The 18,070-nt window shown below is 36.9% G+C and overlaps 4 protein-coding genes, 3 long non-coding RNA genes and 1 pseudogene across 9 annotated transcripts; 6 read left to right on the forward strand and 2 right to left on the reverse strand.

Annotated features, from left to right (window-relative positions):
- The first annotated feature begins 1,443 nt into the window (after nucleotides 1-1,443).
- LOC110224218 lies at nucleotides 1,444-2,694 on the forward strand. The gene has a single exon (XM_021010084.1). The coding sequence runs from the start codon at nucleotides 1,444-1,446 to the stop codon at nucleotides 2,692-2,694; it is 1,251 nt and encodes a 416-aa protein (XP_020865743.1).
- A 155-nt stretch (nucleotides 2,695-2,849) lies between these two features.
- LOC9324886 (ethylene-responsive transcription factor ERF070) lies at nucleotides 2,850-3,661 on the forward strand. Its single transcript, XM_021010142.1, has one exon. It carries the CDS (start codon nucleotides 2,989-2,991, stop codon nucleotides 3,463-3,465), a length of 477 nt encoding a protein of 158 aa, XP_020865801.1. The 5' UTR covers nucleotides 2,850-2,988; the 3' UTR covers nucleotides 3,466-3,661.
- Nucleotides 3,662-4,293: 632 nt separating this feature from the next.
- Nucleotides 4,294-6,550, forward strand: LOC9323412 (protein DETOXIFICATION 14). The gene is made up of 7 exons (XM_002887302.2): nucleotides 4,294-4,568; nucleotides 4,655-5,199; nucleotides 5,293-5,379; nucleotides 5,466-5,522; nucleotides 5,606-5,844; nucleotides 5,936-6,141; nucleotides 6,252-6,550. The coding sequence occupies exons 1-7, from the start codon at nucleotides 4,344-4,346 to the stop codon at nucleotides 6,327-6,329; spliced, it is 1,437 nt and encodes a 478-aa protein (XP_002887348.2). The 5' UTR covers nucleotides 4,294-4,343; the 3' UTR covers nucleotides 6,330-6,550.
- A 516-nt stretch (nucleotides 6,551-7,066) lies between these two features.
- On the reverse strand, nucleotides 7,067-7,695 carry LOC110230988. Its single transcript, XR_002334092.1, has 2 exons — nucleotides 7,436-7,695; nucleotides 7,067-7,318 (listed from the first exon to the last, which is right to left on the reverse strand). It is a non-coding gene; the product is annotated as an uncharacterized LOC110230988 (long non-coding RNA).
- A 275-nt stretch (nucleotides 7,696-7,970) lies between these two features.
- LOC9323413 lies at nucleotides 7,971-9,109 on the forward strand. Its single transcript, XR_002334091.1, has 3 exons — nucleotides 7,971-8,127; nucleotides 8,682-8,716; nucleotides 8,821-9,109. It is a non-coding gene; the product is annotated as an uncharacterized LOC9323413 (long non-coding RNA).
- A 1,642-nt stretch (nucleotides 9,110-10,751) lies between these two features.
- LOC9323414 lies at nucleotides 10,752-12,417 on the forward strand (annotated as a pseudogene).
- A 55-nt stretch (nucleotides 12,418-12,472) lies between these two features.
- Nucleotides 12,473-16,024, forward strand: LOC9323415 (protein DETOXIFICATION 14). 3 transcript variants are annotated; one of them, XR_002334090.1, is made up of 9 exons: nucleotides 12,473-13,155; nucleotides 13,233-13,777; nucleotides 13,858-13,944; nucleotides 14,031-14,087; nucleotides 14,177-14,415; nucleotides 14,505-14,710; nucleotides 14,835-14,921; nucleotides 15,562-15,662; nucleotides 15,778-16,024. XR_002334090.1 is itself a non-coding variant. In XM_021035485.1 (8 exons), the coding sequence occupies exons 1-7, from the start codon at nucleotides 12,913-12,915 to the stop codon at nucleotides 14,901-14,903; spliced, it is 1,446 nt and encodes a 481-aa protein (XP_020891144.1). In that variant the 5' UTR covers nucleotides 12,473-12,912; the 3' UTR covers nucleotides 14,904-14,921; nucleotides 15,562-16,024. The 3 variants fall into 3 exon arrangements, 2 of the variants coding, with proteins under 2 accessions (XP_020891144.1, XP_020891143.1); XM_021035485.1 differs by having other exon boundaries at nucleotides 15,562-16,024; XM_021035484.1 differs by lacking the exons at nucleotides 15,562-15,662; nucleotides 15,778-16,024 and having other exon boundaries at nucleotides 14,835-15,099.
- A 734-nt stretch (nucleotides 16,025-16,758) lies between these two features.
- Nucleotides 16,759-18,054, reverse strand: LOC110230713. Its single transcript, XR_002333891.1, has 2 exons — nucleotides 17,618-18,054; nucleotides 16,759-17,269 (listed from the first exon to the last, which is right to left on the reverse strand). It is a non-coding gene; the product is annotated as an uncharacterized LOC110230713 (long non-coding RNA).
- Between the last annotated feature and the right edge of the window lie 16 nt (nucleotides 18,055-18,070).

Genomic DNA, 18,070 nt, shown 5'->3' on the forward strand with positions numbered 1-18,070 from the left:
TTTTTTCAATCTGGTATTCTACCATCGGAGTGGAATTTTACACAGATTTGCTTGCTTCCAAAAAAGGTTAATCCTTCCCGAATGACTGATTTACGGCCTATAAGTTTGTGTTCGGTAATTTACAAGATTGTCTCGAAGATCTTATGTGCGAGACTTAAATTTTTTCTGCCTAATATCATATCGGCAACTCAAGGAGCTTTTGTCGCCGGAAGACTCATCTCCGATAATATTCTTCTTGCCCACGAAATGGTCCATGCTTTAAGAACAAATCCGCATTGTGATGAGGACTTCATAGCCATCAAAACCGACATGTCAAAGGCTTATGATAGAGTGGAATGGAATTTTTTAGAGGAGTTGCTTCTCAAGCTTGGTTTCAGCATTCGTTGGGTCCAATGGATAATGAGTTGCGTTAGATCGGTCTCTTATTCGGTTCTCCTTAATGGTTCATCTTATGGTTTCATTAAACCGGAGAGAGGCATACGTCAAGGCGATCCGCTTTCTCCCTTTCTTTTCATATTATGTGCTGAAGCTCTTGTACATATAATGAATAAGTCGGAAATGGAAGGCCGGTTAACAGGGCTGCGATTAACACCGGCTTGTCCTACAATACAACATCTTTTGTTTGCGGACGACAGTTTGTTCTCGTGTCGAGCCACATTCCGAGAGTGTTCAGAGCTTAACCGCTGCCTCCTTCTCTACGAAAAAGCGTCAGGACAAATGATTAATTTTACAAAGTCTGCAATTACTTTTGGGAGGAAACTCAATCCATACATGAAGCAGCTAATTAAGGAATTTACTGGAATTGATCAAGAGGGTGGTACTGGAAAATATTTAGGTCTCCCAGAGTGTTTTAGTGGATCTAAGAGTGCACTTCTTGGCTACATAAGCGATCGTTTGAAATCAAGATTAAGTGGTTGGTATGAGAAAACGTTATCCCTGGGAGGAAAGGAAGTGCTCATAAAATCTGTGGCGTTGGCATTACCGGTTTATGCTATGTCCTGTTTTAGATTGACTAAATTCCAATGTCAAAAACTTACGAGTGCTATGTCAAGTTTTTGGTGGAATGCAAGTGAAGACAAGCATAAGATGCATTGGGTTTCCTGGGATAAAATTTGTAAGTCTAAGGCAAAAGGTGGCTTGGGTTTTAGGGATATTGGACGTTTTAATCAAGCCCTTCTTGCGAAACAAGCTTGGCGTCTTCTTGATGATCCGCAGTCTCTTATTTCCAGAGTGTACAAGGCTAAGTACTATGCAAATAAAAGCTTCCTAGATGCGAAAATTGGGTATAGACCTTCTTATGCATGGCGTAGCATTTTATTTGGTAGAGAACTGCTTGAAAGAGGTCTCATGAAGACTATAGGGGATGGTCAAAATACCAATGTTTGGGTTGATAAATGGATTTTAGATACATTCCCAAGGAGACCGATTAACAAGGAGCTAATGATGGATTTAAACCTTAAGGTGTCATCTTTAATAACAGCACAGGGAGAATGGAATGTTCTTAAGCTTAATGAACTCTTTCCTCCTTGTGATGTTACCCACATTAGATCCTTTCCACCTGAAGTTAGTGTAGCTGATAAAAGTGTGTGGGCCTACACAAAAGATGGAAACTATTCAGTGAAGAGTGGTAATTGGGTGCTCACGAGGGAAGCTGAACTAATGGAGGTCATCCCTGCAGATTTGCAAGCCGCTAACAAGACTAAAGAAAGGGTATGGAAGGTTTCTACAGCTCCAAAGATCAGAATCTTCTTATGGCGAGTTTTATCGGGTGCCCTTGCGGTTGCTGATTGCTTGAGGCGACATGGTCTTAATATTAATCTAGTGTGTCAGCTCTGTAATGGATCAAATGAAACAATATCTCATGTTTTGTTTGATTGTCATTTGGCTCATAATGTCTGGAGTATCACGGGTTTGCCTTTGTGGTCACACGGATCGCCTATCTCCATTTCTGAACGGGTGGATCATCTTTTGAATTTAATGGAGAAGCAAGATGTAGATAAAGAGTTGCGAGAGGCTATTCCTTGGTTATTATGGGAGATTTGGAAGGCAAGGAACTCTACTCTGTATGCGGCGAAGACTAACTCTCCACATTTTGTTGTTGCTACAGCGTTGGAAGATGCAAAAGAGTGGTTACAGCAAAATATTCACTCTCAACAAGGCAATGTTCTAAGAAACCAGAGACAAATGGTGGGTGAGAAGTTATGGACTAAACCTGCGTTCGGGAAAATTAAATGCAACATCCATACTTCTTGGATCAAGGACTCATGCCATGTTGGAGGAGCTTGGATTGCAAGGAATCACGCGGGGGATGCCATTTTTCATGCGCGGGATGCTTTTATACCGATGTTTAATCGTCTCGCTGCGGAGCTTCATGGTATACTTTGGTGTCTTAGTGGTTTAAGAGATATCCATATCGTATCGTGTGAACTATGGTCCGATTGTGGTGCGGCTATTGATGCTTTACGCAGACCAGAAGTTTACCCTAAATACCGTTCTCAGCTTCTAAAGATACAACAGGTAATACGGGTGATGCGGGAGGTTAGTTTTCACCTCTCTTCACCGAAAGCCAATTCTTTGGCTAGAGAGATTGCTTGTAGTGTTACTCGAGAAGGACGGTTTACATATTACTTAACACGTGGTGGTCCGGCTTGGCTCCACAACCGGATTGAGGACGAGCGGCGAGGTCGACGTTGATTGGTTTTCTCTTGCTCTGTTTTTTCTTATTAAGTTGCTCTGTTTTTTATTTCTCTCTGTTTTGCAAACTTCTTCATTGATTTTATAATAAGACGACAAAAAAAAAAAAAAAAAAAAAAGTAAAAAATGAAAGCATCAGAAAAAGAGATTCTGAAAGAATAAAAACATATTCTGTGAGAATATTTTCCCAAATTCCCAATTGGAGAGAGCCTTCTCTCTCCCAAATGCCTTCCTTTTTAGAGGAAACGGAGACGAAACCCTAATTTCCTCAAATTCACTACTCTCTAAGATATCATGAAGCGTATTATCAGAATCTCATTCACCGACGCAGAAGCCACCGATTCTTCTAGCGACGAAGACACCGAGCAACGTGGAGGAGCTTCCCAGACTCGCCGCCGTGGAAAACGCCTCGTTAAAGAGATCGTAATCGATCCTTCCGATAAACTCGATGTCTGCAAGACACGGTTCAAAATCAGGATTCCGGCGGAATTTCTTAAGACGGCGACGGAGAATGTGAGGAAGAAGAAATTCCGTGGAGTGAGGCAGAGGCCGTGGGGGAAGTGGGTGGCGGAGATTAGATGTGGCGGAGGAGCTTGTAAGGGACGACGTGGTCGTCTTTGGCTGGGAACTTTTAACACTGCTGAGGAAGCTGCTCTTGCTTATGATAATGCCGCGATTCAGCTGATTGGACCTCACGCGCCGACCAATTTTGGTTTTCCGGCGGAGAATCAAGAGGATAAGACGGTGGTGGATGTTGCTAGAGGCGCGTGAAGTGGAGTTGGTGATTCAGTTGTTAGCAAGAAGATCTATCTCGTATCGTCTTTGTAAATACATCTGATGATGATGTTGTTGTTGTTTATGATCTTGATGTCCTTCGTCTCTGTATATATTTTAGCACTATGGACGAATTTGAAACTCAAGAAAATTAACTCTTTCTAGAATTTGAATAGTGAGGTTTGTTGGTGAATTTTGAAATTGGTGAATTATAAAGGAAGATTGATGATAAATTTGACTAAAATCCGCGACGATTTTGATTTACGCACAAAAGGAAGAATTTAGGTATGTTTTTTTTTGAATTTTGAAACGTTTAGGCATTGACCGTTGTTCATATTGAAAAATTGGACGGTTATGTTTTGATTCAGAAATGGTAAACTAGACACTTACTAAACAAACATTATCAATGTGCAAGGAAAATAACATAACCGAACAGAATTCTTAGCAACTTGAACCTTAATGACTTGGATCAGAGTTATAATTTGTCTTTGGTTCTTTTTTATATCTTTCCATCTTTTGGTTCTTGTGTCACGGTATCAACGTTACATTTTACACTTTGGGAAAAGCTGTTACTAGTGGCTGTTTTTACCTAAAAAGATGCTATTAAAAGTTTTGAGTCCAAAAGAAACGCTCTTTTTTGGACGCTAAATTCCAATGAAAATTTACTTTAAACTTGATGGAGGGAAAGAAAACGTTTAAAAAGCAAACAATTATCGAAAAACAGTGAGAAAACACGAGGAGTGGATTAAAAAATTTAATTGGTTCACAACTTCACATGATAAACGCCTTGTAGAGAAAGAAACAACCATATGTTAAAGATTCCGATTGATAAAAATCTCGTGATCTCAGGGGAAAAAGAAGAAGAAGCAGAGAGAATGGATTCGGCGGAGAACGACGGAGAACAAGTAAACACGAAAGATGGTTTTTTACGGGAGACGAAGAAACTTAGTTACATCGCCGGTCCGATGATTGCGGTGAGCTCGTCTATGTATGTTCTTCAGGTGATATCGATAATGATGGTTGGTCATCTCGGTGAGCTTTTCCTCTCTAGCACCGCAATTGCCGTTTCTTTCTGCGGCGTCACCGGTTTAAGCGTCGTCGTATGTCTCTTTCTTGATTTCCATGTCTCTTTTTCTTCCTTTAATTAGCTCAAGATTCTAAAATTGTGGTTGTCGTAATCACACAGTTTGGATTGGCTAGTGCATTGGAGACTTTGTGTGGTCAAGCTCATGGAGCTAAGCAATTCGAGAAGCTTGGTTATCATACTTACACAGGGATTGTCTCTTTGTTTCTTGTGTGTATTCCTTTGTCTGTGCTATGGAGTTACATGGGTGATATACTTTCCCTTATTGGACAAGATCCTATGGTTGCTCAACAAGCAGGGAAGTTTGCAACTTGGCTCATACCCGCGCTCTTTGGTTACGCTACTTTGCAGCCGCTTGTTCGTTTTTTCCAAGCGCAGAGTCTAATTTTGCCTTTGATTATGAGCTCAGTCTCTTCTCTCTGTGTCCACGTTGTCCTCTGTTGGAGCTTGGTCTTTAAGTTTGGTCTTGGGAGCCTCGGTGCAGCTATTGCGCTTGACGTTTCTTACTGGCTAAACGTGATTGTTCTTGGATTATACATGACGTTTTCTTCTAGCTGTAGCAAGAGCCGTGCAACTATCTCCATGAGTGTGTTTAAAGGAATGGGAGAGTTTTTCCGGTTTGGAGTCCCATCTGCCCTTATGATTTGGTATATCAACTTCTCTTCATGCCTCTTTTGGTTAAGTCACAGAGTTGTTGAAATTTGAATTAATTGGCTTGAATCTTTGTGGTGTTGAATTAGCCTCGAGTGGTGGTCATTCGAAATTCTGCTCTTACTCTCTGGGATCTTACCAAATCCAAAGCTAGAAGCCTCTGTTCTCTCAATCTGGTATGTTCTTTTCATCTTCTAATGATTTTGTGTTGGAATGGACTATTATCATATACAACTCAGTTGCTTTCATTCTTGTTTAACAGTCTATCAACAATCAACATCGTGTACCAAATAGCAGCTAGTCTCGGCGCAGCAGCAAGGTTCTTTCTTGCTCAATTTCCCAATTTGGCAACATATCTAACTAAAATATCTCTCTGTTGTTATTGTTGACTTGTTGTTGCAGTACAAGAGTTGCAAACGAATTAGGAGCTGGAAAACCGAAACAAGCTCGAATGGCGGTTTACACAGTGATGGTCATTACAGGTGTAGAATCAATAATGGTGAGCGCAATAGTTTTTAGTGCAAGAAACGTTTATGGTTACCTATTTAGCTCTGAAACCGAAGTTGTGGATTATGAAAGATCAATGGTTCCATTGGTTGCTTTATCGGTCATATTCGATGCTTTTCACGCAGTTCTTGCGGGTTAGATTCTTCTCTAGCTCCTTCAATAATGTCAAAGTCATGAATGAAGTTAATGATTAATACTGTGTTATTGGTGGAACTGCATTTGCAGGTGTGACTAGAGGATCAGGGAGGCAAGATATTGGGGCTTACGTAAACCTAGCAGCATACTATCTCTTTGGGATACCAACTGCTATAATATTAGCTTTTAGGTTTAAAATGAGAGGAAGAGGAATCTGGATTGGGATCACAGTTGGGTCCTTTGTGCAAGCTGTTTTGCTCGGTTTTCTTGTCATCCTTACCAACTGGAAACAACAGGTAAGTAAAGTGAGACTGATGTCCTTTTAATTTCTTGTTTTTAGGGTTAGTATATAAAAAAATTGATTAGTGGATATGAAAAAGTGTTATGTATTGAATCATTTGGGCAGGCGAGAGATGCGAGAGAAAGACTGATGGGTGAGGGGTTTGAAGATAAAGAAAGTGAAGATCATGAAGAGATCAGCTAAACCAAGAGACTTCATACACATGATATAAATGATATTTTCATAATAGTAATGTTGTTTTCGATAATAGTAATGACTAAAGAGGAAATGTATGTTCACATGTACGTGCACATGAGTTTTGGCCTCTATTGTGTCTCCATATACATTATATGATCTTCCCCCTTATAGAAGGAAGATAATCATTAATCATATGATATTGAGCAAAGTTTTTAAAAAGTTATTAAGAGAATTCTAAGGATTAATGCTCATAAGAAATATGACGATTACACAACTAGGAACTTGTAGATTCACAAACCCTTACTTTTGTCAGAATTGCATGTAGTAGTTGTGATCTCTATAGTACTCCTCTATGTCGTCCGCTAACAATATGGTCCTAGTCCAGAGAGCTTAGACCATCTCCAAAGGGGGATTTAAACTGGGGTTCTAAGGTTTAAAATTAGATTTAAATCAAAATACCTAATATTGCTTCGAACAGTGTTCTGAACTAAGGAGTTTTAGAACCCCTAAGAGATGCTAACGTGTCAGCCGCTGAGTGCTTCCTACATTATCGCAGTTTGATGGTATTTGTGGTCTTCAAATGTTTGGTTTCTTCTCACCCTATATAGTTCAGGTAACAAATCTAAATCCAAGTCTTGTTCTTCTTCATTCAAACCTATCCATGGTGTTAGAGCAACCCAACGGTAAAGAAACCCAATTGGAGTTTTTAGTAATAAAGTAATAATATTTTAGAAATAATTTAGTTTTATATTTAAATTTAAATTTTAAATAAAAAATGGACCACTAAATGAAGAACATGTGTAGAGACAATTTTTTATGAGTACCTTGTTTTAGAAACGATTCTATGTCTCTCTCTTCCTTTTTCATTTTTTTTATTTGTTTAATAATTTAGGTACTCCTAAAAAACCACCATTGTGGATGGTCTTAACTCTTACACAACTTAATCCTCCTCTACAGGCCACTGAAGTTCTTGACCCAAACCATCTCGTTGAATACTGGAACCACAAGAACCAAACTACATGAGACTCAAAAGATCACTTCATATCATCAAACTGTTCCGTAAGTTTAACCCAAAGGACGGAGACTATCAGCTAAAGCAGTATCTTCGTTACCAATTAATCGGCGTAGTGAGAAATCAAGCGACGAAGCAGCAGCACACACCAAGAATCATTTGACATGGCAACATATTCCAATGACCAAGATCATTCTCATCCTTTATCATGTCTTGTGATCATAGCTTCTGTTTCTGCTGTGTATTGATTTGTGACCTTAATTCAACACTATCGAACTTTTTCTTCATTACTATCGCAACATGGTCCGATGAGGCGATGACTAAAATGTTCATACATTTTGCTATACATTTTGGGGCTGTTTACACCTAAGAGCATCTTTATCGGTGGTTTCTTAGGCTAAATCTTAGGGTATAATGAATTAAAAATAAATGAGAAAAGAGTGATAATGTTAAGTAACGTTCCTTAACTAAGAAACATTTATTCACCTAAGAGGCGGACATGTGTCAATAAATGCCCGATTTTATTGTCTTTTTCACGTTTCTCTTTCTCTCTCTCTTTCGCGATGTCACTGAAGAGATGAAAACCAGAAACAATTTCAAGCAAATCGGAGGTATCGCCGACGTTAATTATCTCCGGCCGTCGTTCCGGCGTTAGCTCATCATCTCCACTGATGCTGGTTGTCGAGGGCGTCTTCGGTTCACCAAATCGGCGATTCCTGGCTTACGAAATCGGGGATAATTGCAGGAGATCTTCGAGTTTCGATTCGAATCGGTGACAATCGGTTTGTCAAGGTAGGAATGTCTCTCTACTTGTGTGAATTGATGTGATTTTAGGTTTTTAAAATTAGGGTTCGTCGGATTTGGAAAGTAGGGTTCGTGGAATTGGGGAAAAAGGAATTCATTTTCTTTGTATAATCTGGGTAATTTGAATCATGAATGAATGTCTCTATGTATTCTTCTATAGCAACAAAAATCTTAATCTGGGTAAGATTCTTCCATTTTGTTTATAGTCAGTGTTGTTTATTTGTCTCTATGTATTTTTATATAGCAACAAAAATTGTCATGTGAATGGAAAAAAATGATACATTGTATATTGAAGTTTTGAACCCATTTATTTTTCATCTTTGATGCGTCTGACTTCCAAGTCTTCTTCCCATGTTGCGAGCAAAGTCTTCTTCTGTTAAGACTTCAAATAGCTCCAATAGACATATAAAATAAATGCTTTGTTAGAAAACGATATACAATTATTATTTTGTTTGACGGGAAAACTATAGTTACTTAGATAAGGGGATACATGCTGCTGAGTACCACTCAATTGTGAGAATGCCTTTTGGTGAATTTTCCAGGAAATGCAAAGATCTCAGTAGTATTGGTGACACAGGTAATGTACTGTTTTTTCTGTAGGTGTGTCACAGTGAGGATTGTGAAATGGTCTATTGAGTTTTATCTAATCATGATTCTGGTTTTGATGTTATGATTTTGCAGTTGTGATCTCTGTGACAAAAGAAGGGGTGAAGTTTTCAACAGTAGGCCAAGATCTTTCACTTCGGATCTATCAGTTTGATTGGGAATAAAGCTGCAAGGAAAAAGATCATGAGTATCTGAAATTTAGTTGATGTTAGAAAGTTTGGAGACCACAAGTACTCATTTTATGCTTTGTACACCATGTATCATTGGATTGCTTTGCTATAAATATCACCATGTATTACACTATATTTTTCATTCCCTTTTGTTATCTTTTATTCAAATCAATACAAAACTCTCTTTCTCTTTTCTTCTTACAATCTGAAGAACAAAAATCTAAACCAACGAGAGTTCTTGTTCTTTAAACAACCCTTGTTTTTTGAGTTAAGCCTTGTTCTTTTCACAAGACTTCATAAACCAAATCCAAGCATTCATATTTTCTTTTCACACCAATGTCTTGTTCTCAAACCAAATCCAAACCTTGTTCTTTTCTTTTTACTAAAAAAAATCCAAAAACAATTCTACTTCAAACCAAAAAAATCCATCACTATATATTTATGTTATAAATTGTATCTCATGTATTAATTTTTTAATTTGCAACAATTATTAAATGTTCTATAATTATAAATTTTATTTTTATATTAATAACTTTTTTTAAGAACCACATGTTAAGAGCCTACCATTAATCATACAAAAATCTTAACTCAAAAATACTATCTCTTAACAATCACTTTCACAAATAAATTACTTAAATACTAGATTTTAACCCGCGGTACACCGCGGGATGATTTAATTTTAAAGTTAGTATAAAAGTATTTTGTAAATTGTATCTCCTTATAACATATTTATTTATATTATAGTTTACAATTGTTATTAAGTAACGGTATACCACGAGTCCACGAGATAATTATTAATAAACTGAGGATTTAACCCGTATTAAAGCGGTATATAAATATTGATTCAAATTCATCCGCCATATAAATCATTTCCGAAATATAACCCGTTCCGTAATTTCTTAACCCGTCCTGTGATTTGTATTAAAAAAAATAAGGATTAAATCCGTATTGAAGCGGCGGATTAATGATATTTTAATCTTTTTATTATTGTTGATTCAAAAACCCGTCCCGCTAAACCCATCCCGCCAAAAAACTCATTTATTTTATTAATGTTTTTATTTATGATATGATTCTGAATCATTGTCTAAATATTTTAATCGATGTAGAACGTTGAACACACATTTTCGTCAATTGGATAATATATGTCCGTTTTAAAAATTTCAAATCACAGTATATGCAGAAAAAAAATTGATTTTTTTTTTACTTTATGTATTATATGATGATTCAAAACAGTTAAAAACAAATCAAACAAAGATGATAGGAGAATCATAATTATAAATCTTAATCAAATCTTCTAAAAATCTAAATTATTAAATATGGAATATCCGGTGTATGAGTTGGGTTAAATATAACCCGACCCAACAAATTTTTTGTGAAGAAATTTTTAAAATGGGTCGGATATCCGATATACCCGAAAGCTTTTTTACCCATCCGTCACAAAAAGTGCTGCGATTATACTAGTATAGATTCCTAAGATTAATTTCTAAGAGACCACCTATAATCACGCTCTAAGATGCTTTTAAAAAAGTTTGAATCGGTTAAAGCAAATTAAAGAAAGCTTTTTTTTTTTTGTTTGTGTTTGTAGGAGTAGCATGATACAATAGGCAACGACGCTAAATTCCAAATGAAAATTTACTTTAAACTTTGATGGAGGGAAAAAAAACGTTCAAAAGAGCAAACAATTATCGAAAAACAGTGAGAAAACACGAGGAGTGGATTAAAATTTTAGATTCGCTCACAACTTCACATGATAAACGGAAGCATTTTTTAAAAAACATTTTAGTGCCTTGTAGAGAAAGAAACAACCATATGTTACTATATAATCCCCGTGATCTTAGGGGAAGAAGAAGCAGAGAGAATGGATTCGGTGGAGAAGGGATTGCTTGTGGTTAACGACGGAGAACAAGTAAACACGAAAGATGTTTTTTTACGGGAGATGAAGAAACTTAGTTACATTGCCGGTCCGATGATTGCGGTGCACTCGTCTATGTATGTTCTTCAGGTGATCTCGATAATGATGGTTGGTCATCTCGGTGAGCTTTTCCTCTCTAGCACCGCCATTGCTGTTTCTTTCTGCGGCGTCACTGGTTTCAGCGTCGTCGTATGTCTCTTTCTTGATCGCTATCTCTCTCTTTATTTACGTTAATTAGCTCAAGATAGATTCTAAATTGTTAATCGCACAGTTTGGATTGGCTAGTGCATTGGAGACTTTGTGTGGTCAAGCTAATGGAGCTAAGCAATTCGAGAAGCTTGGTTATCATACTTACACAGGGATTGTCTCTTTGTTTCTTGTGTGTATTCCTTTGTCTGTGCTATGGAGTTACATGGGTGATATACTTTCTCTTATTGGACAAGATCCTATGGTTGCTCAACAAGCAGGAAAGTATGCAACTTGGCTCATACCCGCGCTCTTTGGTTACGCTACTTTGCAACCGCTTGTTCGGTTTTTCCAAGCGCAGAGTCTGATTTTGCCTTTGATTATGAGCTCAGTCTCTTCTCTCTGTGTCCACGTTGTCCTCTGTTGGAGCTTGGTCTTGGAAGCCTCGGTGCAGCTATTGCGATCGGCGTTTCTTACTGGTTGAACGTGACTGTTCTTGGATTATACATGACGTTTTCTTCCAGCTGTAGCAAGAGCCGTGCAACTATCTCCATGAGTTTGTTTAAAGGAATGAGAGAGTTTTTCCGGTTTGGAATCCCATCTGCGTCTATGATTTGGTATATCAACTTCTCTTCATGCCTCTTTTGGTTTAGTCATAGAGTTCTTGACATGAATCCATTTGGTGTTGTTGGATTAGCCTCGAGTGGTGGTCATTCGAATTTCTGCTCTTACTCTCTGGAATCTTACCAAATCCGAAGCTAGAAGCCTCTGTTCTCTCAATCTGGTATGTTCTTTTCATCTTCTAATGATTTTGTGTTGGAATGGACTATTATCATATACAACTCAGTTGCTTTCATTCTTGTTTAACAGTCTATCAACAATCAACATCGTGTACCAAATAGCAGATAGTCTCGCCGCAGCAGCAAGGTTCTTTCTTGCTCAATTTCCCAATCTTGTAACATGGGAGCTATCTATCTAAAATATCTCTCTGTTGTTGACTTGTTGTTGTTGTAGTACAAGAGTTGCAAACGAATTAGGAGCTGGAAAACCAAAACAAGCTCGAATGGCGGTTTATACAGTGATGGTCATTACAGGTGTAGAATCAATAATGGTCAGCGCAATAGTTTTTAGTGCAAGAAACGTTTATGGATACATATTCAGCTCTGAAACCGAAGTAGTGGTTTATGTAAGATCAATGGCTCCATTGGTTGCTTTATCGGTCATATTCGATGCTCTTCAAAGTTTTAAAAACGTTCTTAAGAGAATTCTAAGGAATGCTCATAATAAATATGACGAGAGTACACAATTAGGAACTTGTAGATTCACAAAACCTTACTTTTGTCAGAATGGTATGTAGCAGTTGTGAGTGGGTTAAAAAAAAAAGCAAACAAATATTTTCTTTGACTTTTAGGTTATGAAATTGAAAAAAAATGGATTTGAAGATTAAAATTTGATTGGTGCACAACAACATATAATTAAATTTTTATTTATTTATTCAGTTGATACCTTGATGAGGAAGTAACACAAGAACATATTCAAATAGAATCAACAATGAAATTAATTGATTTTGTAACAGACCGCTTAACTAATTAAAAAGTTAAGATTTTAATATTTCAACACGATTTGCATATGAAGTTTTTTTTTGTTTTTTTAACAAAGACTTTTCTTAATTTGCTATAATCAATGAGCCATTAGAAGAGAGAATTTATGGCGGCTGAATGAGAAAGGACGACGCATGTATCTGTATCTCGAGGTGTAGAATCAAAATACGACACGCCGCTAAATTCCACAGAGAAGATAATCATAAAATATTAGTATAAAAAGAGTATTGGATTGATTCGGAGAAAGATTCCGATTGAAACAGATCTCAGGGAAGAAGAAGAAGAAGAAGCAGAGAGAATGGATTCGGCGGAGAAGGGCTTGCTTGTTGTGAGCCACGGAGAAGAAGTAAACAAGAAAGATGGGTTTTTGCGGGAAATGAAGAGGCTTGGTTACATCGCCGGTCCGATGATTGCTGTGAACTCGTCTATGTATGTTCTTCAGGTGATATCGATTATGATGGTTGGTCATCTCGGTGAGCTTTTCCTCTCTAGCACCGCCATTGCTGTTTCTTTCTGCAGCGTCACCGGTTTCAGCGTCGTCGTATGTCTCTTTCTTGATCTTTCTCTTTTCTTTGATTAGTTTGAGATTCTAAAGTGTGACTGTGATTGATCACACAGTTTGGATTGGCTAGTGCATTGGAGACTTTGTGTGGTCAAGCTAATGGAGCTAAGCAATTCGAGAAGCTTGGTGTTCATACTTACACAGGGATTGTCTCTTTATTTCTTGTGTGTATTCCTCTGTCTGTGCTATGGAGTTACATGGGTGATATACTTTCTCTGATTGGACAAGATCCTATGGTTGCTCAACAAGCAGGAAAGTTTGCGACTTGGCTCATACCCGCGCTCTTTGGTTACGCTATTTTGCAGCCTCTTGTTCGGTTTTTCCAAGCGCAGAGTCTGATTTTGCCTTTGATTATGAGCTCAGTCTCTTCTCTCTGTGTCCACGTTGTCCTCTGTTGGAGCTTGGTCTTTAAGTTTGGTCTTGGGAGCGTCGGTGCAGCTATTGCGATCGGTGTTTCTTACTGGCTAAACGTGATTGTTCTTGGATTATACATGACGTTTTCTTCCAGCTGTAGCAAGAGCCGTGCAACTATCTCCATGAGTTTGTTTGAAGGAATGGGAGAGTTTTTCCGGTTTGGAATCCCATCTGCGTCTATGATTTGGTATATCTACTTTTCTTCATGCCTCTTTTGGTTTAGTCATAGAGTTCTTGACATGAATCTCTTTGGTGTTGTTGGATTAGCCTCGAGTGGTGGTCATTCGAATTTTTGGTCCTGCTCTCTGGGATTTTACCAAATCCGAAGCTAGAAGCCTCTGTTCTCTCAGTCTGGTATGTTTCCTTTAATCTTCAAAAGACTTGGTTTTGAAATGGAATATTATCATACAAATCAGTTGCTTTCATTCTTGTTTTAACAGTCTTTCAACACAAGCCTCCTTGTACCAAATCCCAGAGAGTCTCGGCGCAGCAGCAAGGTAATTTCCGTCTATTTTATTTTCGATTTTGAAAATTGGTAGCTATCTATCTAAAACCTGAAACCGCCTCTTTGTTGTTGTCGTTGCAGTACAAGAGTTGCAAACGAGTTAGGAGCTGGCAACCCGAAACAAGCTCGAAAGGCGGTTTACACAGTGATGGTTATAACAAGTGTAGAATCAATAATGGTGGGTGCAATAGTCTTTGGTGCAAGAAATGTATTTGGTTACCTATTCAGCTCTGAAACTGAAGTTGTAGATTATGTAAAAACAATGGCTCCACTGGTTTCTTTATCGGTCATATTCGATGCCCTTCACGCAGTTCTCTCCGGTTAGATGACCACCTTCTATAATGTTTTAAGTCATAAAGAGATCTATTTCAATGAAGTTAAGGGTTATAAAATGTGTTTATTGAAACAGGTGTGGCTAGAGGATCAGGGAGGCAAGATATTGGGGCTTACGTAAACCTAGCAGCATACTATCTCTTTGGGATACCAACTGCTATAATATTAGCTTTTGGGTTTAAAATGATAGGAAGAGGACTCTGGATTGGGATCACAGTTGGATCCTTTGTACAAGCTGTTTTGCTCGGTCTTATCGTCATCCTTACCAACTGGAAAAAACAGGTTAGTGAAGTGAAAGTGATGTTCTTTAATAGGTTGGATTTTCATTATGGTCAATTAAATTGGCTAGTGGGTTTAGGAAAGTGAAAAGTGATGTTTATTGATATGTATTGAATGATATGGGCAGGCGAGAAAGGCTAGAGAAAGAGTGATGGGTGATGAATATGAAGAGAAAGAAAGTGAAGTATATGAATAGATCAGCTAAATCAAAGAGGTTCCATCACCATTAATCCATTAAATGTTGTGTTTTTATTAGTTCGATGTTTGGTCTTGTTGTTTTCAAGTATAGTAAATGAGGAATTCATTGTTCACATGTACGTGCACATGAGTTTTGGCCTCTTCTTTCTTTCGATAGACATGATATGATATTCTCTAGTTTTGGGCCTTTTGCATCTTCTTTGTTTGTTATGGCGTTTTATATTCACCAAATTGAGTAGGAGGAATTTAAAACTGGAGGCAAATATATATGGATTTAAATCTCTCCAACCCCTTTGGGGAAATCAATTTTTGGAAAACCCCTCTCTTTCCCAATTTTTTCATAAACCAATTCTACCCCTTATCCCTTTAATTCTACATTTAATTTAATACCAACATATTTTTTATTCAACCAATCAAAAACTTTCTCTCTCTTCTCTCATTAAAAATACAAACCTACTAAATATCTCACCTTTTACGATATTAAACCCTACAAGACTTGCAGATTTGGGACAACTGGAACCACTGTGTACAACTAAGTAGAATATTTACGGAAACCCTAAGTTTGGTGCAACTGGGACAAATGTGTACAACTATGTTGATGGTCTGCTACGGAAGTTGTGAAATTATAGGCCGTTTTTTCTCTCTTTCTTTTTCAGGGACAATGAAAAGGAATTCAGTCATACCCTTTGCTTATGACGGATACTATACAAGTATCAGAGAAGATGTACATTGGATTTCTAATGGAGAAGATGAAGAAGTGCATTCTTTTCTTATGAATAAATCGAAAGAGGGACTATCCGGTTCTCCATAATAGTCAATGGGTTCTTCCTGAGGAGATAATGCAACTGTTTGCCTATCCTCCGGATTATGAGGTAAAACAAGGAAGAAGACAAGAAACAAGATTCATCTCCGTTGGAGAACATAGAGGAAGAGGACGTAAGAAGAGGTCGCATGGATCGAGCGGTTTGGGCGAGTGGTTTACCAATGATGGTGACGTTGATGGAGACGATGCGGGTGACCAAGGTTGATTTATGAGTGCTATTTATTAGGATAATTTAAAAAACGATATTGTTTGTATTGGTTTTGTTTATGAAACTTATATGTTCTGTGTTGTACAACTAAGTTTTATGAGTGCTATTTATTAGGATAATTTAAGAAACGATATTGTCGTAGCTGTGCAAATTAAGTTGTTCAGTCTTGGTACAACTAAGTACAACAGATACAACTAAGGTCTATTGCCTTAACCAATTTTATAATATGAAAAATTAAAACCAAATTGAAAAACCTAAAAAAATGCATACACGATGGTAATGAAACTACACAACAAGTTTTTGACAAAAAATTTCAAAATTTTCTAAAATAATGAAATTCTTACATAAAATCCCACATTCATACACTAACAACCTTATACTTCAGGGTTACTTTGTAGTTTTGAACTAAAATTTTATAAATTTTTGAAATACTTGTATTTTGGTAAATATAAATACACAGATATAAAGTAATGGTATTTTTATGAGGCAATACAATCGGTTCCACCCACAAAAATTAAACTAGAGTTGATAACAACTAGATTTACTAAATTCTCTATATTGCACAACTATGAGCAAAAATGTGCAACCGGGTACAACTGTACAACTATGAACAAATTTGTGCTATTTTTAATTATTTTTTTCAAAATAACGGCGCCAGGTAAGCTATTTGTCAGATTTTTTTAGATATTTTGAGATATCTTTAGATTCTTTCAGATATTTTCAGATATTTAACTGTTTTTTTTAATAAAAGCCCTTACAACCTACATATTTGTCAGATTTTTTTTTTGGTTCAAAACTCTTAGATTATATTCAATACATAGCTTCATACATAAAAATATTAAGATTCAGATTCAAAGATACATACATAATTAGATAGGTTTTTTAACCAAAAAACATAAACCCAGAAACATAGTTGTACATGATCGTACCAGTTGTACCTAAACAATTAGCTTCATACATAACCTTAGAAACTAAAACACATCCGAACAATTGTACCTAAACACTTAGATTTATAAACCCAGATACATAGTTGTACATGTTCGTATCAGTTGTACCTAAACACTTAGATTCATACATAACCTTAGAAACCAAAACACAATTCGAACATTTGTACCTAAAGCCAAAACACCAACACAGTGGTATCAAAAACCATACAATATATCTAAAACCACCAAGAGACCTTCTTCTTCTCCTTCGATCTCCATCTTCATCTTTTCTTTCGTATACGGTTCGTTGACATGAATTGAAGGCTTAACTATCCTTTTCGGTGCCAACTAACATTTCTTCTTAGAACATTGCTTAAATCTTTGTTTTGCATACTCTCACTCATCATCTAAATAAAAAGAGATAAATAAGCAATCCAAACACAAATTCACACAATCTCATTATCTATCTACATAATTATAAGAGATAAAGTTTGTTTTCAACACATTTCAAATCCGAATCCGAAATCCGAAACACATTTAAACACATTATCTAAGGGAAAAATTCAAACCCAAAAATAGAGATAAATTCAAGTTTAAAATTTGGGCCAAATTCATATTCGAACATTCAATATCCGAAAACAAGGACAAATTCAAATCTGAAAATCCATCACTTTCACAAAACAAAACCCAACTCAATCCATCCAAAATATAAATCAAACAAAAGAACGAACGAGAATGGAGAATTCGTAGCTTACAAAGAGAGGACACGGACGAACATGAATTTGGATTTCTCACGGTGGATTTCCAACGAGAAGAAAGAAGAATGAAGATCGAAAAAAGAAGAGAATAGGGAAGAAGAGGAGGTTTGCCGGCGACGAGAGTAGAGTAGAGCTCCGAGAGAAGAACGACGGAGGGATTTGGTGGGTTCTTCAAGTTCGTCGTTCTTCAAGAGAGAAAAAAAAATTAATGTTAGGGATTCAGACGTCGATTTTGAGGATTTGGGATTAAAAGATCCAACAGTGAGATCCAATATATGTGGATAGAAATCCAAACTTAGGTTGGGTCTGTAATTATGTCTAAAAGCTTAGATTTTATTGTCTTTTACTAAATATTTGATTTAAAATAAATAAATAAATAAAAGAAATTTATAACGGGAGCTAAGTAGAAAATCTTTCAAGGAGAAGGGGCCGATTAGATTAAAATCCTAT

Source organism: Arabidopsis lyrata, assembly GCF_000004255.2.
Source record: "Arabidopsis lyrata subsp. lyrata unplaced genomic scaffold ARALYscaffold_2, whole genome shotgun sequence".
NCBI classification, from domain to species: Eukaryota; Viridiplantae; Streptophyta; class Magnoliopsida; order Brassicales; family Brassicaceae; genus Arabidopsis; species Arabidopsis lyrata.

Bases quoted from the DNA above. Each gene is read 5' to 3' on its own strand.
- LOC9323415 (XM_021035485.1), top strand. From the start codon at position 12,913: ATGGATTCGGCGGAGAAGGGCTTGCTTGTTGTGAGCCACGGAGAAGAA. The intron at 13,945-14,030 runs GTATGTTTCCTT...TTGTTTTAACAG, and splicing joins GCCTCTGTTCTCTCAGTCTG to TCTTTCAACACAAGCCTCCT. The intron at 14,088-14,176 runs GTAATTTCCGTC...TTGTCGTTGCAG, and splicing joins AGTCTCGGCGCAGCAGCAAG to TACAAGAGTTGCAAACGAGT.
- LOC9323412 (XM_002887302.2), top strand. From the start codon at position 4,344: ATGGATTCGGCGGAGAACGACGGAGAACAAGTAAACACGAAAGATGGT. The intron at 5,523-5,605 runs GTTCTTTCTTGC...TTGTTGTTGCAG, and splicing joins AGTCTCGGCGCAGCAGCAAG to TACAAGAGTTGCAAACGAAT. The intron at 6,142-6,251 runs GTAAGTAAAGTG...TCATTTGGGCAG, and splicing joins TTACCAACTGGAAACAACAG to GCGAGAGATGCGAGAGAAAG.
- LOC110224218 (XM_021010084.1), top strand. From the start codon at position 1,444: ATGGATTTAAACCTTAAGGTGTCATCTTTAATAACAGCACAGGGAGAA.
- LOC9324886 (XM_021010142.1), top strand. From the start codon at position 2,989: ATGAAGCGTATTATCAGAATCTCATTCACCGACGCAGAAGCCACCGAT.